The sequence below is a fragment of the Buteo buteo genome, chromosome 8 (genome assembly GCF_964188355.1).
Source record: "Buteo buteo chromosome 8, bButBut1.hap1.1, whole genome shotgun sequence".
NCBI lineage: Eukaryota > Metazoa > Chordata > Aves > Accipitriformes > Accipitridae > Buteo > Buteo buteo.
Genome location: NC_134178.1, coordinates 44,594,433 through 44,616,234, shown reverse-complemented (window position 1 = coordinate 44,616,234; position 21,802 = coordinate 44,594,433). Strand labels below are relative to the sequence as shown.

Here is a 21,802-nt window from a genome sequence, read left to right as displayed (position 1 = left end):
ACTACCACTCAGAGCTGGTATTATATTGCCAGGCCTTCAGAGTTAATTATTTTTGCTTTCAAAGGAAGAAAAGTAATTTTTAAATTGGTTTAATATCAGTCTCACACCAAAGGTGTTTCTTACTGCATTTCTTCCATAAACCATCAGTAGCATTAATTAAAATGTCCTTTTTTTTTCCAGCTCCTTCTTTCACTGTGAAGACTGGATCTTTAAGTGAAATGAGTAAATAGCTGTCATCTCAGTAGTGGGTCCTTCCAGAATCAGGGTTGGAATTTGTAGGATGAGACCCACATCTTGGCTCTTGAGGAGAGGGTCATGGTGGTGTCAGAGTTACAAATGCTCAGTAACCGAGGAAAAATACTTCCCTTTATGCTGGGAAAAACCAGACCTTGTTTTAAGTCATGGTCCACAATCCCAGGAGCAGTCCAGCACTCAAAGCTACTTCACCAAGGATCTTACTAGCTCCCAAGATGACAAGACTGGAGAGGACAGAGCCTTGTATCTCCTTATTTTAAACTTAAAATATTAAACTTAAAAAATGAAAAAATATTGTCTGAGAGTGAGAGACCACTGGGACCAGCTGCTGGTCTAATCACTGGAAGAAGCTTAGGAGGGAGTGAAAACCCATGGCCAGAGGGAAGGAGACATTCCTAAATAGCTAGTTGCTTTATCAGAAATTACATCTTGCCCAACACCAGACTTCATCTGCTGATTTTTTTCACGTTTCTTTGAACACGTGTATGGTTTCTGCCCTCACAACATCCCACGGCGATTAGTTCCACAGCGCACGGGGTGTGTTGTGGAGAAAGCCCTTCCTGCTGGTCGCAGAGATGCTGCCCAATAACCCAAGAACTAGAGGCACCCAGTGAAATCACATAATCAAATGAATAATGCTTCCTCTGGGGTCTTTTATTTATTTTTTTTTTCTGGGCAACAGTCTTTTAATCTATTTAGTCTCTCCTCCTAGAGGGATCGTTCCCTATCTTCCCCTGTCTAACTCTAGGACCTGGCAGTGCTGCTGATCTCCCAGGTCTGGGTTCTCCCAACTCCATCCCTGTTCCTCAGCAAGGAAGGAGGGTGACCACAGCACACACCACTCCCCTAAAATGTCATGGTTTTGGAGGCTGAAACACGCTGGGCAGGTCCATGCATGAGAATCAGGGAAACAAGACACTGAAGTGACAGTAGTCTTGTGGGTTTTGTCACTCTATAGTGCTTATATATCCCTTCAAGGATGATATAACTTGGAGGACGGCAGCCCGTATTCCAAGATATGCACATATCCAGCTATTACAGGGTCCTCCTCTACACCTTGCTCCTCTCCAGGTAATTGCCAGACTTCTGCCTCCCTTTATGATCCCTTCTGGATTTTGTTCAGTCTTCCTGGGGCAGCACCAGGGTCAGCAGTGATTTTTCCAGAGCATCCTCTCTCCAGTGGGAGAGCTGAACTTCCCACCTTTGCTTCCCACCTCATCCTTTGTTCATTTGTGAGCATTTGGTGTAGGAGACAGTTGGATAAAGTGTGGGATATCACCAGGATTTCCCATCTTTGCACACTTGGTGACTCTTTTAAGAGCACTTAGAGTGGGAAAGCGCAGCTTCTGCCCAAGAACTTCTACTGACACTGTCTGCAATGATCCCAAGAGCTCATTAATTCTATTTATTCCAGTTTCCACTATCTGATGAGCATGGAAATCACATCCTATAAAGAAATTGGACACACTTGCCTCCTGCTGCTGCTCTAGTACTCAGGCTGTGAGTCTGTCCTACGTTGCCAAGAGCATGATCGCCGGCTCACTTCTGCTCCCCACCTCCACCTTCAGACTTTGCAGGCAGAGAGCTGCACCAAACAGAAGTGCTCTGACCACCTTCTGAGGTTGCCTATTAATCAAGCAATGAGGACAAGAAATTAAAATGTGCGTATTTCAATGCAGAAGAGCTGAACCCCTTCCCCCAGCAAGTACTAGCAACACCATACATTTTAGTATCAAATCCCAGTAAAATTACTTAGACTCAAGATGGCACATAGATTCCAGTGCTATCAAGTCACAGTTACAAAGCTGTAGTATTATGCCTGACAGCTTTGTACAAGATTTAAAATCAGGTAAACCTTGAGTTAACTTAGCTGTACATTAATATGGGAGCCAAGACAACCTCACATAAGGGCACTGTATTCCACACCTCGCCTCTCATGCACAGGAGAACATCTTAGTGGCAAGCCATGCATTTCTTTCTGGTACAAGTAATTTAATAGTCTATATATATAAATGTGTGTACACACAAACACAGGCAGACATACTCACAGCCTCACCTTCAGCTTGAGAGTGTTTTTCCTGGGATTTGTCATTCACCCAGCACTAGAGAATAAACAAAATGAGACATGGTATTTTCAATTTGATCTACTCAAAGATATCCTCTATGTGGAGGATATACAGAAAGAATTACTCCTTAAGCTTTCAAGGTTGTGGTGACTGCTGTCAATATCTAGCTTTTCCCAGCAGGGACTTCCGTGTGGCAAGTTCTCTACAAAGCTTACTTAGAAGAAAAACCCATCAGAAGCAGTGACAGCCCAGGACATCCTGCAGGTCAGGTGGAGGCGAGGCAATCGGATTTAGTCTTATGTGCACCAGAAAACAGATCAGATTGCATTTTTTAGGTTGTCCGATAGTGGAGTTCCTTACGACATGGGAAGTGAAGGGACTGGGTTTGTCAGACCTGTGTCATCCTTTCTAAGCCATCCTTCAAGTGACTGGGCTCGGAGGCGTCTAACGCATGTTTTTAGCTGCTGTTATTTCTCCTGCTTGTTTAGTTGCAAGACTACTTGTTCATCTTCAAATGATGTTTGACATCTCACTGTAAATAGTCTAGGTTATAAACATCTCAAGTGTCAAAGTCTGAGCGTATCTGCCTGCCATTCTGGTTTGCATCTCTTTCTTATTCTGCCTGTTCAGCAGCTGTGTCCTTGGTGACGACTGTGCTTGAACTTGGAGTCTGATTTAGACACAGGTTGGGTATTAACCAATTAGTAGAGGTGGCTGAAAGATGAATATTCAGGAAAAGAAGGAGCAGGACACCTGGAGGCCATGAGCACACGGCTGCTGATGAGACACAGGGCTGGGAACTGGGGCTCAGTCCCACAGCAGATGAGGTCACTTGAGGAACCAGGTACATCCTTGCTCCTATCTACTTCTGGCAGGATTTCAGAACAGTCACGTTCCTGCAAAGCATTTTCTATGACTTTTGATCAGAAGTACAGCTTAATCCAGGCAGGTGAGAGCCACTCTTCACATGGGAGATCTTTACCAGTCATCTCAGTCTGATGTTGCAGAGCCAGGCAACCTGCAGCGGGCTGAACGCTGGCCAGCAGTAAGTATCTGATCCACAGCAATAATTCAGGGACCAAAATTCTCAAAAGCACATCAATTTACATCACTATTTTATAGGATTGAAATGAAAACAGTAGTTCATCAGAAATATGTAAGGAAGTGACTCTCCATCCGATAGACATTCTTCCCATATTAAAAGAGACACAGAAGCAATTATCTTCACATGCCTTTTCCTGTGCAAGTGGATTAGTATCGTGCCTCCATCTCAGAAGATACTCATATGTGACTAGGGATTAATTAAATCACAAGACACCTGGAGGGGAAGTCAGAAGCATGTACACTTTCTACTCCAGACATTTTAAAGTGAGGAAAGAGAAATATTTTACCAGCAAGACCTTTTGGTCTTGATGGGGAAGAAGAACTGAAGACCAGCTTGGGAATTTCAGGGCAGAGAGCACAGAACAGCCCGAACCCTGAAAATGAACCTGCTTGTAATTATAGCTTCCACCTCATGCAGCTAATGGGCTCTAGTGTCCAGCAGCACTTGAAGGGCTAGTGAGAGGTTCCCACGGGTGCTGCCCGTTGTGCATGTGACCATTTAAATTCAGGTTACCTATAAATCAACAGCAGAGCCCTTTTAGTGACAAGTCTGGTGATGGCAGCAATTAGAGTGACCCTGCTTTCAGTTCCTTCCAATTCCTCACAAGTATCCAGGCTGCAGCTTTCCACCCCCTGCCACCGCAGCAAGAGGTGAGGCATTGCTGGAGGGAGGAAGGCTGGGACTGAAAAAGCACAGGCACACTGACCAAAATGATGGGATGAACTCAAGAAGACATAAGGACATAGATGCTGGGCAACCAGCAAGAGGGGAATAAATACTCGGTTACGCAAGGGGGTTGGGAGCAGGTGAAAGGTGGGGAATGGAGCTCAGGATTGCAGTAGCAAGTCTGTGGATCGAAACTCCAGGAGCTGTTAGGCACAGATGTTGCTTGGGGGGTGTTACAGCCAGGCCCTGGGCTCCTTCTAGCTCCAGCTCTTTTCTTCAGGAGGCTGTACAGGAGGCATCCAGGCACATCAACGCATCCTTCCCTGCAGAGCCACCACAGCTTTTTCTCAGTGCTGGCGTGTATTCAAGCCTCCCTCCTGTGCCAGGTAAGCTGCTTCTCTTATAAGCAGCCACCACCCTTCCTCCAGCATCTCCCAGATAGCTGAGGATGGACTGGTAGCCCCAGCTTTCTCCTTGAACCCTCTCTCTGGCTGGACTGTGTCTGGCAGCTGTGGCCCCATGTGGAGCTACCCAAACCACGGCATCGCTTTAACTCTCTTTCTCACCTGGTTGCAGGAGGACGACATGACCCCCTTGCACCAGCCAGCTGGGGACCCCCCCAACACCACGTCCAGAGAAGAGAGAAGGCTGCAGAGGCACTGGAGAAGAAAGAGCAGAAAGCACTTCTCCCTGCAAGGCAAGACGGGAAATCCAGCACCGACAGCCATGGCACAAGGTGCTGGACGACAGTCAGGCCAACACAGAGTGAAAGGAGGCTTTGGTATCTCGGTGACAGGCTGACAGCATTACGGCAGACCACCACTACTTATCCTCCCTTCCTTCATGGCTCATAGCAAAGTGGGTTGGTCCCATCTATCCGTGCAGGTTTTCCAGTATATTGACCAGGACTCCCTCTGCCAACCCTGTTCCCCAGTTGTGTCACCTGGTGCCTTTGCTTCATTTCCAGTGGATCATTGCTGAATAGAGAGCTGACCCTCCCGTCTCCCCTCCTGCAGAGAGGCTCAAGGTTGCCCCACTCTCCTCCCCCACCTCGTTCCAGCCATTTGGGCAAGGAGAGCTGTGCGGTGTCCTCCACCCCCATGCAGGAAGCCCCTGCTGCTGATCTCTCCATCGTATATGAGCTCACACGTGTCAGAGTCTCGGAGAATAAATTCACCTGGGATCAAAGCGGAAACGAAGTCCCAGTGTCCCTTGTCACCTTTCTTGAGCTTCCCCACCGTACCAGTTAGTAGCTCCCCAGTAAAACATTGCTTTAATGTAATTTCCCAATTGTTAGCGACAATTTCCCGAAGGATTAGAAACTGCAGAAAGCTTTAGTGGAATGCAAAGAAGTTAAGAGGAGGAAAAGAACCAACACCATCTTCAAGGAAAAGCTCAAGGAAAAATGAGAGAGCAAACATGTTACCGTGCATCAGCCGGAGCAGAGTAGCTGTCCATCTGCCTGCCACTACCCTCCGTAGGAAAGCAGGTATCTCAGCAAAGCTGCAAGCCCCGACAGAAAAACGGTACCAGAATCTGCATTACCGTGAGTTTGTCTGGGGGAAAAAGCACAGTTACACAGAGGTGTTGGTGCTCGGTTCATGCGAGGTGTATTCCTACCCAAGGCGGGTTGTTTGTGTGCCTGAGCCTCTAGTGCTTTTAAACCGAGCTCCAGAGCCATTTCACAACCCACATCAGCTGCGGCAACTCTGGCTGCTGCCCCTGTTCTCTTTGTTAATCAGCTTGTCTCTCTGTGGGAAATACTCCTTAACACAGATCTCTCCACTCCCCATCCCTCCTCCCGCCCCTGACTCCCACTCGCTGGAGACAGGATGGGATCCAACGGTGCTCTGCCAAGTTACAGGGGCTGCCTGACAGCCACAATGAGGGAGCACTTTATATTTCAGAGCTGTGCTCGACGATTGCCTAATTAATCCCCATCCCCCACCCCTACATCCAGTACAGCGTGAGGATGTCTCGATTTTCTTGTTCTCCCAATGTGGGATCCTGCAGCACGGCAAACTTCGGCGATTCGCTCCCAGTCAGCGTGAGAAGGGACCTGGGGAGAGGCAGCTGATGCTGAGGCCCCCACCAAAGTAAAATACAAGGGAATAAAGAAGCCATCTCATGGGCACGACTCCTTCTCGCCAGCATCCCTCTCCACCTTGCTGTGCTCGGAGGACAATTAAATTACACTGCCGCTTCCCTTTCATTGTGATCCAATTTACGGGGGAATTAATGGGGGCAGAGGAAGAGGCCACCTTTTCTTTTCCCGGCCTGCATGAAGCCAAAGCCAGGGCAACTGACAACTATAAGCCTTCTTGAAAAACGCATCGCTTGCCAGGATATCTTTATTAGAGAGGAGAAGTGGGGGAGAGGGGAAAGGGCTGCTGTAGGAATGAAAGGCAGATACAGGTGTCAGCCTTGCTTACAGCAGGGATTTTGCACCAGTAGAGCTAAACCCTTTGGTTCAAATTCCCCTGTGGAACAGCCTGCAGCAGCCCTCTCCCCCGCTGACAGTGCCAGCCTGATGGGTGTTCGAGTGTGCCACGGTGCCTGTCACCCAAGCAGGACAGAAGGTTGGTGGACACTCTCTTGGGGACACCCGTACTTGAAAATATAGTAAAATCCCAGCTTCTCACGGGTCATTTGTCCAGGCTGTGGGTTTGCTGTGCTGCAGATGGGGATATGGGACCATTTCAAGTCCAAGGTTGCGTTATGGCTTGGATGCCCTACTCTGCAAGCCCAGCCATCGCTGCTATTACCAGCTGTGGTCCACAAGCACTTTGGCAAATTTTGCACAGCGTGGAACCACAGCGATTAAACCATGGGGGCAGCGAGCTCTGCGCAGGATGCACATGAGGATGCTTTGTGAAACAATTCTCTGTGTAAAGCCAGATGGATTCCAGAGGCATCTGGTCTAATGGCACCCCTGCTACTCCAGAGCAACCCGTGTCTCTCTGTGCCACGCTGCCTCATGCCCTGGGAGCAGTGCGTGGTGGCACTGGGACAGGTCTGTAACAGGGAACTGGGGAATGCAGGAGCTGGTGGGAACAAGAGGAACAGGGAAGAAATGCTCCCAGGTCCACGCTCCCCCTCTGCAGAGCCCCCGTGGCACCTTTGCTCTCTGTTATATTCCATGTTACCGAGGTTCTTCTGCTCACCCGAGTAGCCCAGCTTTTCGATGATCTCCAGGATCTTGGAGAGCAGAAAGTTGATTGCACATATCCATCTTCCAGTGTCCAGACTGAGGAAAGAGAGAGGAGACGTGATGTCCCTGGGAAGCCATCGGTCAGGTAGTTGCATTGGCTACATCCTTCAATTTACACATCCAGTGCCTCCGGTGCTGGAATGGCATGGTAATATTTTTTGTACCTAATCCTCTTTGAAAGTTCACATATATTCAAACTGTTGAGATGTGCTTGAATCCCTCGGTTCACGTTAACTCCCTTCTGTGTGTGGGGTAGTCTCTCCAGATGGCAGATCACGTAACAGATGAGCAACTTCATTGTCATTTCTCTCCAGAGCTGGGGAAGAGCAACCCAGGTCAATGGAGAGTTTCTGAAGAAACTTCCTGCATGTGGACTTCTCTCTGACACCCGGGCAGCAGAGGTGGTGGCACAGCCAAGGACCAAAGAAAAGGGCTAATTTCCCTGCTGGGGCTCTGGGGATAAAACCAGTGCAGAGCAAAAGTAGTGGGTCAAAACCATTTTTGGAATCTGGAGACTCCAGGGCAGAAAGAAGATGGTTCCAGAAGTCAAAGCAGGTAGATCACCCACCTACAAAATTGAGAGATGGTTAGAAAAGCGCAAACAGTAGCCTGGGTGAGGAGGAAGATGACACTAAGCACCTGCCTGTATTATGTACCTTTGCACATGCTGACTGTCATAGCTGTACAAAGGCAAACCTGCTGCTCAGGAGCACAAACAGAAGGAAATGACGATTCTTAATTTCAGAAATAAAATGATGAAAGGAGGCAAGTTAGTAACGAGTTAAGAGTTACTTGCATTCAAAAGAAGCCAAGAACCTGAAATTGCATAGTGAGTGCAATGGTGGGACTGTGTGTGTTACAACCTAATGAGGAGATGGCAAAGCCTGCATGTATCTGATGAATGAATTAGCTGTTAATTCTTAATTTCCATGCCTATCTCCTTCCATCCTGTTTTCACCTGGGGCTGCCTCTTGAGCAGGCATGGAACTGCTACAGCCTTGTCAGTGGGACCAGCGGGCCGAGTTAGCTCAGGGGTCTGAGAACAGACGCTCTTTTAAGGCAGGTTTATTATCCAAATAATACCCTGCTGCTTTGTTTTAATTACTGTTGCTTGAATTATGACATTAGGTCCCACTGGCAGGGTCAGCTTTGCTGTGCTGTCGCTGTCTCCCACGGTCCCACAGCAGCTACCCAGTGCGGCTCCTTGCAGACCTGATCTTGACCTTAATCTTGGCTGCACCGCATCGACCTGGCCTCTCCCCACTGCCAATACAGCGGCAGCAGCGAGCACAGAATGGTTGTGTCTAAAAGGTAAGGAGGGATCGGTACTCCTAGTAATACTCAAGCAATCTCTAATGACAATTCGGCACCTAGTGCTTATGTAACGCAACCAGAAGGTGTTAATGGTGTTTATTAATGAAGCATGACTTCTGCTGAGGTTTTATTTAGGTGGTGATGGCATGAGGATGGTGGGAGACAGACATCCTAGCCAGTGACCCTCCAAAAGCAAGGAGAAGTGTGCTAGGAAGGGGAGAAGGAGCTGAAGAAACTAATGTCACTGACTTCAAAGATGAAAGATTCTCTTTATACTCTGAAAGTGGCTGAATAAAATGACTGGCATCGTTACTTAGCTAAATAGGATTTTCTACTTGTGTCGGATTATTTTAAACGTCAATTTGATTAGCCCGATTGCTGCTGATTTGTCCCAAAGAAGTGCATTACATTAATTTAGCCTTATATTGAGAAAATACTTTGAATTATGATACCATTTATTAACATGATTTGCTTTCTTCCAACAGATGTGTTAGCTTTGCCCACAGCGCTTGAAGCTTAGTTTTTGGAGTTGAGTTCACAGTGTTAGTTTCAGCTGTGGGAAGAGCTGCCCTCTCCATGAACATTTGCAAGCAACCCGGTCGTGAAGGAACTCCAACCATCCCACCCACTTAGTAAAAGAGAAAGCAGATGATCCCTCGTACCCAGCTGTACTACAGTCACCTGAGGTGCAGGGCTAGTTCATGCATTCTGGATAAATCCCTGAAATTATGAAAAGCACTGCTTTTCCTAATGTTTTTAAGGAGAAGGAGTTCCCAGGAGGGGAAGGAGGAGGAAAGCTTACTGCATCCTTGCTGAAAGCACCACCAAAGGTGAGATCCTATGGCCCAAGAACATAGCCAGCATTAAAACCCATTGCACTAAAGTATATGATTAATAATACGTTGTTCCACCTCCACTTCCCAGTTGCAAACAGTGTTTTTACTCACCGAAACCTTCCTGCTGAGCTCCCATCCACGCTTAGCCACCCACGGCACCAGGACAGAGATCACCCCTCATCTTCAGCCGCACATTTTGGAGCCTTCCTTCTGACAAAAGGGCACCTAGAGACCCAAATAAGCATTTTAAGGACACCCTTGCAAGATTTTATGCAGGTCATATCAACATCTGATCAAAGCATCTCTTAGGATGCTGCTGTAGCTGCAGCTCTTTGCTCATATGCCTCATGCGTGGGGCCCAGCCCTGGAGATAGTCAAGCACTGCAGCAAGTACACATAATGAAATAAAAAAACAGACTGACCTCCTCAGGCTAGAAGCAACTCGAGAAGGAACACCCTGTTGAGTCCATCTGGAATTGCTGAAGGGCATACTGGGGAAATTTCAGGACTGGCATTGGCACCAACAGGGCAAACCCAGATTATTAAATCCCATGGCCAGCTACAAGCAACCGCAGCCCTCGCTCCTTTGGCTGCCTCTCACAGCCCAGACGCGCTGGGAGCGCTCCCTCGTATCGTTAGCTTCTCGGTCCTGCCAGGTGAGGGAAACGTTTCCAAGATTTCATTTAATACCTGTATTTAATCCATTAGCTCTCCCTGCAGACCTCCTGAAGGCTGGGCTGTGATTAAGGAGGAGATAAGTGCCCTGTTTATTGCTCTCCTGATACCTCTCCACTTTCCTCTCCACTTCCACGGGCAGTTTTCACCCCACAGTCGTCCAGTGCCTCAGAAATACGTATGGGAGCCCTCTACCCTGTCCCCTCGGGATGGGCTGAAGAGGAGAGACCCCCCTCCCAGCTCCAGCAATACAGCTCTCACTCTCCTGTGCCTGCACCAGAGTAAGATGCTCCACTTGTCAAAGAGAGGGAAGCTTCGCAGGCAGTGCTGCTGGGCGGAAAAGGGAGCAGAGCTGGGAGCAAACCCCTTGCTCCAAGAATCCATACCTCCGAGCGGACATCCGTATCATCAGGAGTAGCCAGCAGGGATTCACCGAAGAGAAGTCATGCTGGACCAACTTGATAACCTTCTGTGAAGGAGTGACTGGCCTGGTAGATGAGGGGACAATAGTGGATATTGTCTGCCTGGACTTCAGGAAGGGCTTTGACACTGTCTCCCATAAGATCCTCATATTGAAGCTGATGAAGTACAGGCTGGATGTGCAGACAGTGAGGTGGACTGAAAACTGGCTGAAGGGCCAGGCCCAGGGGGTGGTTTTCAGTAGCACAAAGTCTAGTAGGAGACCAGTAACTAGCAGTGTACCCCAGGGGGAAATTCTGGGTCCAGTCTTGTTTAACATCTTCATTAGTGATCTGGATGATGGGTCAGGGTGTGCCCTCAGGACGTTTGCTGATGACACCAAACTGGGAGGAGCGGGTGGTACACCACAGGGTTGTGCTGCCATCCAGAGAGACCTTGACAGCCTGGAGAAATGGGCTGACAGGAACCTCGTGCAGTTCAGCAAGCAGAAGTGAAGTCCTGCACCTGGGGAGGAACAACCCCATACACCAATATAAGCTGGGGGCCACCCAGCTGGAAAGCAGCTTGGCAGGAAAAGATCTGAGATGTCCTGGTGAACACCGAGTTGAAGATGAGCCAGCAACGTGCCCTTGCCACAAGGAAGGCTAGTGGTATCCTGGGCTGCGTTAGGTAAAGTATTGCCAAGCAGGTTAAGGGAGGTGATCTTTCCCCTTTATTCAGCACTGGTGAAGCCACACCTGGAGTCCTGCATCCAGTTCTGGGCTCCCCAGTACAAGAGAAAGATGGACATGCTGGAGAGAGTCCCACAAAGGGCTACAAAGATGATGAAGGGACTGGAGCATCTGTCCTACGAGGAGAGGCTGAAAGAGCTGGGGCTGTTCAGCATGGAGCAGAGAAGGCTCAGGGCAGGATCTTATTAATGTATATAAATACCTGAAGGGAGGGTGTGACAAGAATGGAGCCAGGCTGTTCTCCAGTGACAGGAATAGAGGCAACGGGCACAAACTGGAACACAGAAGGCTCCTCATCTCCTCTTCATTGGTTTTGACCACCCAAACAAATGTGCTTCCACACACAGTATTCATTTGGCTCATTTTTGGTATATTAATGGCTTGACTCACACCTTTCCCCAGGGTAGACTCCATTAACATGTGAATTAGCAATCCCACAAGGAGATTAGTACATTATTATGTACTTATCATTAGTACAGTGCCAAACCAGAGGTCTTTAGTTCATGCTAGCACCTGGTCCATCGGTGCACCAAAGATACTAGTACTTGCTGCATGAGGAGCAAAAAATGCAAAGAGTTAAAAAAACCCCACACCAACATTGAAAGGGCTGAACATGTGGTGTTTTGACACCTGTCCAACTGGAAGAATCCATGTCTGCTGTCTGTGGAGATAAGCTCTTTTATTCCGGACTTCAGACAGGCTGCAATGATGTCACTGTCTAGATAACAAAATCGTCAACTATTATTTGCTGCTCTTGGCAGTAGCTCCTACCTAAACCATACAAAATTCCTTATTTGTTAACATTCCCAAAGGGAGACATGTCTCAGGAGGGCTGGGCAGCCTCCTACATGACTTGAGGTGCTTGTTTCTCATACACAAGATGTAATGGCACACTCAGATGAAACGTTCAAAGAAAGAGGTACTTTTTAATGTGACACCGAACTCATTTTTGCAACTCGTTGCTGCAAGGTACTCTTGCACCAAACCTTCCAGCACGGTGAAAGCAGGAGTCAGATCATTCAAATGGACCTGCAGGCTCCTGCTGAAGTTGATTGCTAATTTGGGACCGTCATGATGCCATTGTATAACTTCCAAGATGTTGGCACACTTAGAGAATATTACCCTTCCAAATGGGCTCTGAGGCAAGGGAATACACCAGGGTAAATGCACCATGAGCCAAGTCTCTCTTCAGCATATTGTACTTTTTTTTCTTTTGGATATGGCACCCATGTGGCCTGGGAGAGTATGCAAAAGTGAAATTTCTCTCAAGCTGCGTCATTTTCTGAAGACCATGTTTCCCTCTAACCCCATTTCCCTCTACTCTTCCCTGTTGTAATAGGGATAGTTCTAATCTCCTGACATCACCATAAAGGCTGAGAGATGTTGAAAGCACTTCTTCTTGGAAGAAAGCGTTGTATGGGAAAGGAAGAATAATTGTGACAGCGCAGGGAGAGCAGATATATCTCCCTAAAAAGATTTTACAGCCTCATTTGCATTCCAAAAAAAAAAGAGGTTTGGGTTTTTTTTTGCTAGAAGCAGCAGGGAAACATGAGAAATTCAGCATCTCAGAATATTCCCAAGGGAAAAAAAGAACAAGGGTTAAAAAAAAGATCAAATCCAGTCCTACCAAATCATATCTAGTTCAAGCAACAAAGATTGCACATAAGGGAGTGACCAGCCTGGGGCTGATGCCAATTCCCTCCCCACTGTAGGAAATTAGGCATTGCCCCCAAGCCCAGCCAAAGCCTCACTTTTGGAGAAGGCATAGACCTACCATTCATTAAACCTCTCTGCCAGGACATGGTACAGCCCGAGGCAGTCATGGCCAAGACCTGCATGGTGGACTTCAGCATGACAGTGCCACATGCCCCAAGAGTGGATGGGGCACAAGCCAGAGCTACTTGGTGGTGGTGGAGAAGGGACTGAAACTTCATTTTAAATTGACACGTGTGTGATCCCAGAGGGGTTGAGTTTATGAGAGCCCATTAGCATTGAGTGGGAGAAGAACAGCCAGCATGTTTGCAAAGAGCAGGTATGGATAATCTGACAAAAATGACCCAACCTATCATTCCCCTATCATATGGCACAGGGCTGGTTCAGACACCGCAACCTAAGCGTGCCCCGGTCAGCTGGTAGCAACCATTAAATGTTGTCTGGTATACCTGTCCCCCCATAATGTATATTAAGAGGACATATGAAATGCACGGAGTCTGCTAATAGTGCCTGGCAAAATGGGCACTGGATCAGGCAGATTTCCATTGTCGCAAGTGCAGAAAAAAGATGTTTAAGACTAGGAAGATCCCTTTACCAGGTGGAACTGAGCCAGGCTTCTCAGCTCTACGCACAATTTTAGCTCACTGCAAAATTACCACTGCTCACCCTCCTTCTTCCAGCAAGTAATGGGATGGCAGAGGCTGGCGATATGGATTCCAGGTGAAAAATAAGCAGAAGCAGAATGTCAGGACTTTAATCACATCTATATGAGATGTGATTTTTCCTCCTAGCCAGACGTACCTGTTTTTGTACACAGACATTAATGCTTGTGGAACAATATTTGATCAGCCTTAATTTTCAGGCTGGATCCCTGCCTGTTTCTCCAGCTGAGCAGCCCAAGGTTTCCTCCTGCTGCTGTGGCCAGCTCTCGGCAGGATTTGCGCATTTGTCGCTGTGTGCAGCCGGGATAAAGCACATGCAGGGTCTCTAACGCACTGCAGTGGAGCCGAGTCGCTTCCGATGCGGCTGGCTCAGCCTCCTCTCTGCCATCCCTGGCTGGTTCATTAGCATCAAACTGTTCAAAGGGATGGAAATTAAATTATATTTAGGTCAGAGACATATTTTAAGCAAAAATACCTATTATATTTAAAGCATCTTGTTCAGAGACTCTCTGTCTGCTGCTTCCAGGACAGCTGCACAAATACTCACTGTCCTTAATACATTTTTTTAATGATACAGCAGGCGCTTCCAAAATCTGATTTTTGTTTAAACATAAATTAGGTTCATTCTCTCTCTCAATCTAATTAATGCTGGTGAATAAGAAACCACCTTCTGGCTGCTCATTTAGGTATCCCAAACAGAAAAAAAGCCCAGATTTCCCTGGATAACTTTGAAAGAGAGAGAAAATAGCTCTGCCACAGTGACGGGGTTGTAGTCCCGGACAGCCCGGCGCTGCCAGTGCTCTGCTCTCTGCTAGGAGGGAGCACGCAGGCAGGCAGCTTTCCAGGAGCACCAGCAGTCAGACATCGCTTCCCACACTTTAGGCTGCCATTCCTTTTAGGCAGTGGCCTCTCCATGACTCTCTACAATCAAATCTTAAACAGCTTCAAGCATCTGGCTATGCCTCCTATCAAGACTGTATGACTGATGATCTCCTTGGACTTTATAAATATTGATCATTATTCTGGAAGCAGCTCAGCAAAAGCTGCTCTTCAGCCCCAGCTCCCGTCCTCCTGAAGGAGAAGCTGTTTTGACTCATGGTCAATACACTTTAAACTGGAGTGTATCGTGATGCTTAGGGATCCTTGGCTGTCCATGCTTAGATCAATATTCCAAAGCCTCCTGTGAACAAGCCAGGGACATGGTTACCTTGCCCAGGGCTTCCAGTGGGATAAGGCAATACCAGTCCTAGAACAGCCCAGAGAAATTTCTTGCAGCATTGCATGACACCTCCCTCCTCCAAGGGACCGTGCCCACAGCTTCACTTGTTTATGCCAACACATACCAGAGCAGAGGAACGGAGCTGCTGCTGCTTCTCCTCCACAACTCACCCAGGAAAACATACTGGACAGCCTGCTGGCTTGCCCTGCTGCTGACATGTCCTTCCACCTGCTCATAAACTTTCCATTTCCATGAAGGCTTTGTCTTGCATTTGATTCCCGAGATAATTTTCTCTCTCCTGCCATGGGGGCACGGCAGGAGACAGAGACCCAAGCACAGCTGGCTGCTTCTCCCCCCCAGGCCCTGTCAAACTTCTCCGCAGCATGCCCCGGCACTGCAGGCATCACCGAGGCAGGGCTCCTTAGATGTCTCAGGGAGGAGGTGATGCTATTTTTCCGCCCTTCCTCCAGGGGATCTTCAAATCCCTCGATTCTCACAGAGCAACAGTCTTTAATCTGAGTCTGTTTGAAGGAGGCAGCAACACAGGAGAAGAAGAGTTGGATGGAGGAAGCCCATTTTTGGGAGCTTAGTAGAAAAGATTAAAACATTCTTGTTTTCCAGCATCGATAGTGATCTTCCCCTCCATCAGCAGCTTCACTGATGTGCTCTGGCCTGCTCTGTGCTGAGCCAGGGAGGACATCCCTCTCCTGCGGTTTCCCTGACCCGCAATGGGAGCAGGGACAGAGGCAGCTCTCACCCAGCTGGAATAGGCACCCGGCGCCTCTGACCTTTGAGAAGAGGAGTGTGAGCAGCTTCAGAAATGCATTTTTCTTTCCAGCCTGAGCTGCAGCGCCCTGCCCTCAAGCGCACTCATCAGATAAAGCGCACTTTAGGCTGAAAGCAGACACAGAAACTGGTTTGAATGGGGTTAGACAGAACATTCACCCAGGAAGGCTTCAGTGCTCGACCATGCTCATGGTATTATTGAGTTAGTGCTAATGCAGCACATGTGGTCCAGCAGCCAGAGGAAATGGCTGGGGCCTTCCTCAGAATTGACGGCTTTATCCCTTACATTAGCACCAACCTGCTGGCAGTGGCTGGCTTTGCTTGCAGCAGTGGCCGTTCTTCCTCTTCTGGCATGCGTGCAGAGCCCTGCTTCAATTGCAGAAGAAAAAAAAAAGACATTACCGATTGTACGCGCTCCTGTTCATTCAAGCCGTGCTTGTCATGACAGGGCAGCAGCAGCGTATCGTTGTTCTTCAACAACAGCCCTAACCAGCTGGAACAGAGCAGAGCAGCCATCCTTTCCGAGAGCCAGAAGCTGTTAGAGAGGGCAGGAAACAATGACGGCATCTGCTCGTGTATCTTGACCTCACCAGTCCTCCCGAGGGCTGCGTGTGGTGGATGAGAGACGGAAGGCATGCCCTACCAACCACCGCACCGATTCCCTCATTTGCAGGACATGCCTTACTGAATGACAAAAATTACAACCGCCATACAAACCACAATTAAATGTGTTTATTAAGTAAAACCACTACTTTATAGATGATCATGCTGGATAGAGATGCGGTATCAGTGCTCTTATAGTAAAACCCAGTATTTCTTCACTTAAGCTTTAATAAACCTACAGCTTGCTTTTGCAGACTAAAAACTCAGTATAAACTACTGGCGAGTTACAAGCATGAGTAGTTGTACTGTATTCAGGATTAGTTCTCAGTTTCTGTCTTTGGCTACTTGTAAATCTACCTGCTCTTCTCCAGTGTTAACCTTGAATTCAACCAGATTAAATCTAGACAAAGTTGGTACAGCACTTTTTTTCTGTTAGCTGATCACTGAGTCTGACTTACCGGCTCTGTGGCTTGATATCTAGAAGCTTGATACCAGATCTTGGAAGTCTGTCAACACAAGAGTACCATTTTAACTAGCAATACAGTATCTGTGAGACCTCCACCATCCGCCTACGCTTTCCTTGAGGAAGGAGGAAAGGAATGGAAGTACTGATCAAAAAGGGCCTCCCACAGCACCAGTGTAATGAAACATCCCTCCTGGAAGTGCAGGAGATTCCAGAAGGCATTCAGGGAAGCTCTGGTGAGAAGAAACAATGTGCAGTGGGATTTCAAATAGTCCTTCCCTCAAAGGAGAGCCTCAAATTGTTTTTTTTTCTTGAATCGAGTAAATCAAAATGATAAGCAAATAACACTCCCAACTATGCACATGACAAATTGGAAGATGACAAAGGGGAGAAGTTTCTGTTTATTTATTCCTCTTTAAAATGACTTAAAAGCAAATTTAAAACACTATTTAAAAAAAGAGGGGATTCAAAATATCAAGAGGCTGAAAATAAAACCACAAAGGAGGCATTACAAGGTTAGCCGAACATAGAAAGCATAGTTAGTATAAAACAGATTTACAGTCTCAGTGAACAGCAAATTCATGCTGCCCATGTAAATGGAACAGCACGTAATACTGCCCCTACTCTCTGGAACACAGAATTCTTTTATTATTTTGTTTTATTGTAGTACTGGATAGGAAAACACAACAACTTTAAAAAACAACATTTTCAATTGGAAGAGAAAAACATTAAAAATATGAAATTGCTCTGTAGGCACTGATAAATGTTTTTCTATGGTAGAAGAGTGTGCCAAAGCAGAATTCAAAATTGCATAATTCCTCTTAAAATGATACAGCCCTGGTGTGACTGCAAATAAAACCTACCTAAGCTATTTCTCTGGAACTGCCTGAATGCAGCCCTGCCCACTATGAACAGTCTGCAACACTGGTTTGGACAGGGCTAGGCGGAAGCAACAGGCAGCAATACTGGAAAATGGAGGTATCTCCTGGTAAGTCAGAGCGCTCTGAGAGCTCAGATCCATGGAGGGCTTTCATTACACTGACAAAGAGTGACTGTGTATGCTTGCCAAGGCTTTCACTCTCTGTTTCAAGTTACACCTGACCTTGAGGTGCTGAGACCTAGCAAGGAGTGAATGGGAGCAAGAAAAGGTTGCTGCCTACAGGCCCGCTTAGAAATAGCCACTCCAGTGGTCAGTGGCTGCTGGCAGGAGGTCAGCTACAAGCCCTGCCCAAGTTTGCCATCAGCAGATGAGTGCTTCCCTCTCCTCTCCCCTCACTGAGCACTGGCAGCTGTAATGTTACTTACGCCCTCCTCTGCAGAGCACTCTGATCAGACTACGGAGCCCTTACGTCCTCTGAGGGCAGGGATGTGGACTTCACTAGGATCTGCAACAAAAACCAACTCAAAGCAATCGGGGGGAGGCAGCTGCTAGGGCCCTGCAGAAAGTTAAAGCAGTGCCTGTGCAGGGCACCCTGAAGCAGATTTTTACCTTGCAAGCTTACTCACTTCTGAGACATGTCCTCCCCTACCTGTCTTGGCACATGCAGCCTTCCAGCTCCCCCCGCTCTGGTGAGCAAAATGCCTGAGATTAGCAGTCCCAATGCCCAGTGTCCCTGCGCACAGGGGAGGAAAGATGCGCTTCAGTCTTCTGTTTTACTAGGGAGTCTCTGGCTTAAAAAGTCACTTTTTAAAAAATGCCGTGGCAGGAAGCAGTTAATCAAACATGTCCTCAAACATGCGTTGCCCCATGGCTATGTAAACCTCTTTTTCCTCTGGTGTCATCTGGGCCACCAGCTCAGGGCGCTGGCTCACTTGGCTGTACGAGTGTGGACGCCCAGCCACTGTGACAGTGGGGTCTTCTGCCACCACCTCAAACTCTTCATCCTCCTCCTCGTCCTCCAGCCCGTACGTTGAGGTGGCCGTGGCGGGAGGGCGGGGAGGGGATTCCTCCTCCGATTCGCTTGTCTCACTCTCGGAGTCACTAGCGTTGGCACCGGAGAGAGGAGCGGCACCTCCGATGGTGACTGTTGAAGCAGAAGGTGTCTTCTTCTCGTGGATAAGCAGGGCACGCATCACCTCCTCATTATCATCCAGAGCTGCCCGGCCCTCCTCACGGTCCTGGAAGGTATCCAGATCCCGGCCCCCTGCAAAGAGACACAAAGGAATGATCGTTTCCTCACAAAGAGCTGGGTGACAGCCCTGAAGGCTTTCTGAACCTGTATTAATTACTGCTACTGAGCATGCTTGGCCAAGTCACACCCGTTCTCTATACCAGCTCCTCTTCTCCTTTGAAAGACAGAGATAGTTATGGGTTTTTCTCATAACAGCAGAGCAAGTATTGACATTTCCTAGGAGCTGGGAAGCCTGGAGTCACTGTGGCTCCCAGCTGGGAGCCTCAGCCAGGAGCATATTGCAAGAGAAGACAACAAACACATGATGGGCAAGCACCTGGAAAAGACCTCCCTGGGGGGTGTCCAACTCAGGCACCCCTCAGCTGGGCCAATGCACTTTCCTTACTGTGGAGCAGAAAGCAGTCCTTGGGACCTAAATCTGGGCTTCCAGATACCCAGGCTACGCAGCCAGTGATGACACTTGTCTGAGACACAGCGAGTAGCTCGGTACTGTTTCACAGGTAAACAAGCACAGGCTGTTTCCTTTTTGTCCCTTTCTTTCCAGGTTGGATGACCACAGCCTCGAGGACTTGCCGTGATGACCAAGAGCACAGGCATTGCCAGCACAGACCATAAATACAGACCCAAAACCAGGCCCTGCCCTGCCGAGCTGCCCGTATAAGGATTAAGATGGGGAAGCAGATGAATCCTGGCATACAGCGAGTATTCGGAAACCATAAAACAACATTCAAAGTAGCCGTGTCTGGTAAACTCCCTGGACCTCTTATTTGAAGGAGACTGCAGTTTTGCAGCTAACAGACACACAGTCTGTGCTCCTCTTTCAGTAAGCTTGGCTGTACAATAACTTGGAGGGTTTGACATGACTTGGGTAGGCAGGGCATCTGCAGTTCAAGGATTCAAAAGGTAAAATTCCGTTGAAATACTGGCATTCTGCAGAAAACTTCTCCTAATCCTACATTTGGCGAGAGGACTGTCACTCCACCCAGCACCAATAAACCTACAGGCAGTAGGGAAAAAAAAAAAAAGAAAAAACACGCAGAACAAAAAATGAAATACAGAGAACCTTATGTAAAAACAAGGCCTAAAAAGTAGGACAGACTCCCTGTGGCAAACTTTCTTGCACCCAAAGATGCTGCCTACGAACAACTGCTGGAGCTTAGGTGATGGCATCCTGCCTTCATACATTAAAGCCACTTGCCTGCTTCTCCCAGACCTGGAACCTCATGGTTTCAGCAGCACATCCAGGCAGTTGGGGCCCAAGCCTTTCCCCCAGGGTCAATAATACACTGGTTACTTTTTCCAACTTGAGATGAAAAAAAATGCTGAGAAACGGGTGAACTAAGGAAGTAAGTTCTGCATTTAGCACTAAAAGCCAGGGGAGTTTGTGGTCACTCCTTTCCTATGGTAAAATAAAGGCCAAAAGACCCACCCCTAACTTTATTAGACTCATGTTTTTATTGTAAATGAAGTTGTAATGGGTGATGGCTGCAACTACTATTATTAATGCACTGGCAAAATTCTTGAAAGAAAGGAAGAATGAAGGCATTGTGTTGGCAGCCTGATGCTCAGCTTGTTGCTTGTGACTGTAGAGCATAAGAGGCTACTGGAGAGCATTTCTGTGAGATAATATCATAGCTCATCACACTGAGAACTGTGAAGCGACCACAGCCTGGGGTAGCTCCACAAAGTCTGACTTTGTGGCTCAGGAGCGGGGCTGTCTCTTGCTTGTGAGAACTGCTCCTGCCAGATCCAAGCAGTGAACCTCTCCTGTCAACAGTCCCAAGTTTCCTTCCTCCCTGTTTATGTCATCCAAGAGCTATAGAAACATGTTGCAGCGGCCACTTCAGGTTATTTCCACAAGTCCCCTCTTTGATCTCCACTAGTGGTGGAGGTTAAGTTGTGATGCCATTGTGTTGTAAGCAGATATACTCCCCCGCAGCGGCATCTGAGAAACATTTATGCTGTGTACACCAAAAGTCATCTCAAGGAGCCAATTTAAAACTACAGGTGAATGGAATGTCTAGCAGAAAAATGGGGTGAGAACTCACCATGGCTGGTGAGTAACACAACATCTGCTACAGACTTGTCGTGGTTTCAGCCCAGCTGGTAACAAAGCACCATGAAGCCGCTCACTCACTCATCCCCCCCTGGCCCCAGTGGGATGAGGAGGAGAAAATATAAAGAAATGCTCATGGGTCGAGACAAGGACAGGGAGGGATTACTTACTGCTTATGGTCACGGGCAAAAGACAGACTCAACTTGGGGAAGAAACAAAATCAATTTGATTTACTACCAATCAAATCAAAACAAGGATACCGAGAAATAAAACCAAATCTTAAAACAGCTTCCCTGCACCCCTCCCTTCTTCCTGGGCACAACTTCACTCCTGAATTCTCTACCTCCTCCTCCACAACAGCATGGGGGGGGCAGGGAATGGGGGTTGAGGTCTGTTCGTCACGCATTGTCTCTGCTGCTCCTTCCTCCTCAGGGGGAGGACTCCTCACTCGTCCCCTGCACCAGTGTGGGGTCCTCCACGGGCTGCAGGTGGGTATCTGCTCCACTGCTCACCTCCACAGGTTGCAGGGGTATCCCCTCCTCTGGCGCATCTCCTCCCCCTCCTTCTTCACTGGCCTTGCTGTCTGCATAGGTGTTTCTCTCACCTCCCACTTCCCAAACTCCACTGCAGGTTTCCCTTCTTAAATACATTATCCCAGAGGTGCTACCACTATCACTGATGGGCTCAGTGTTGGCCAGAGGCAGGTCCAACTTGGAGCCGGGGAAGCTTCCAGCAGCTTCTCACAGGAGCCTCCCTGCAGCCTCTCCCCTGCTACCAAAACCCCACCACACAAACCCAAAACAAGACTGCAGGAGGAGGTTGTTTCAATCACCTCACTTTGTTTAATCTATTTGGAAAAAGTTTTGGGATCTGTATGCTCGAAAGGTGT

The 21,802-nt window shown here is 47.9% G+C and overlaps 1 protein-coding gene and 1 long non-coding RNA gene across 2 annotated transcripts in view; both read right to left on the bottom strand.

Moving 5' to 3' along the window:
* Positions 1-7,278: 7,278 nt before the first annotated feature.
* On the bottom strand, positions 7,279-10,980 carry LOC142033884 (uncharacterized). Its single transcript, XR_012651377.1, has 3 exons — positions 10,515-10,980; positions 9,565-9,678; positions 7,279-7,871 (listed from the first exon to the last, which is right to left on the bottom strand). It is a non-coding gene; the product is annotated as an uncharacterized LOC142033884 (long non-coding RNA).
* Positions 10,981-17,114: 6,134 nt separating this feature from the next.
* Positions 17,115-21,802, bottom strand: part of GTF2E1 (general transcription factor IIE subunit 1) — a 54,726-nt gene continuing 50,038 nt past the window's right edge. Inside the window, exon 5 of the mRNA XM_075034400.1 lies at positions 17,115-18,869. Within this exon, the coding sequence (XP_074890501.1) occupies positions 18,439-18,869 (431 nt within the window). The 3' untranslated portion in view covers positions 17,115-18,438. The remainder of the gene's footprint in view (positions 18,870-21,802) is intronic.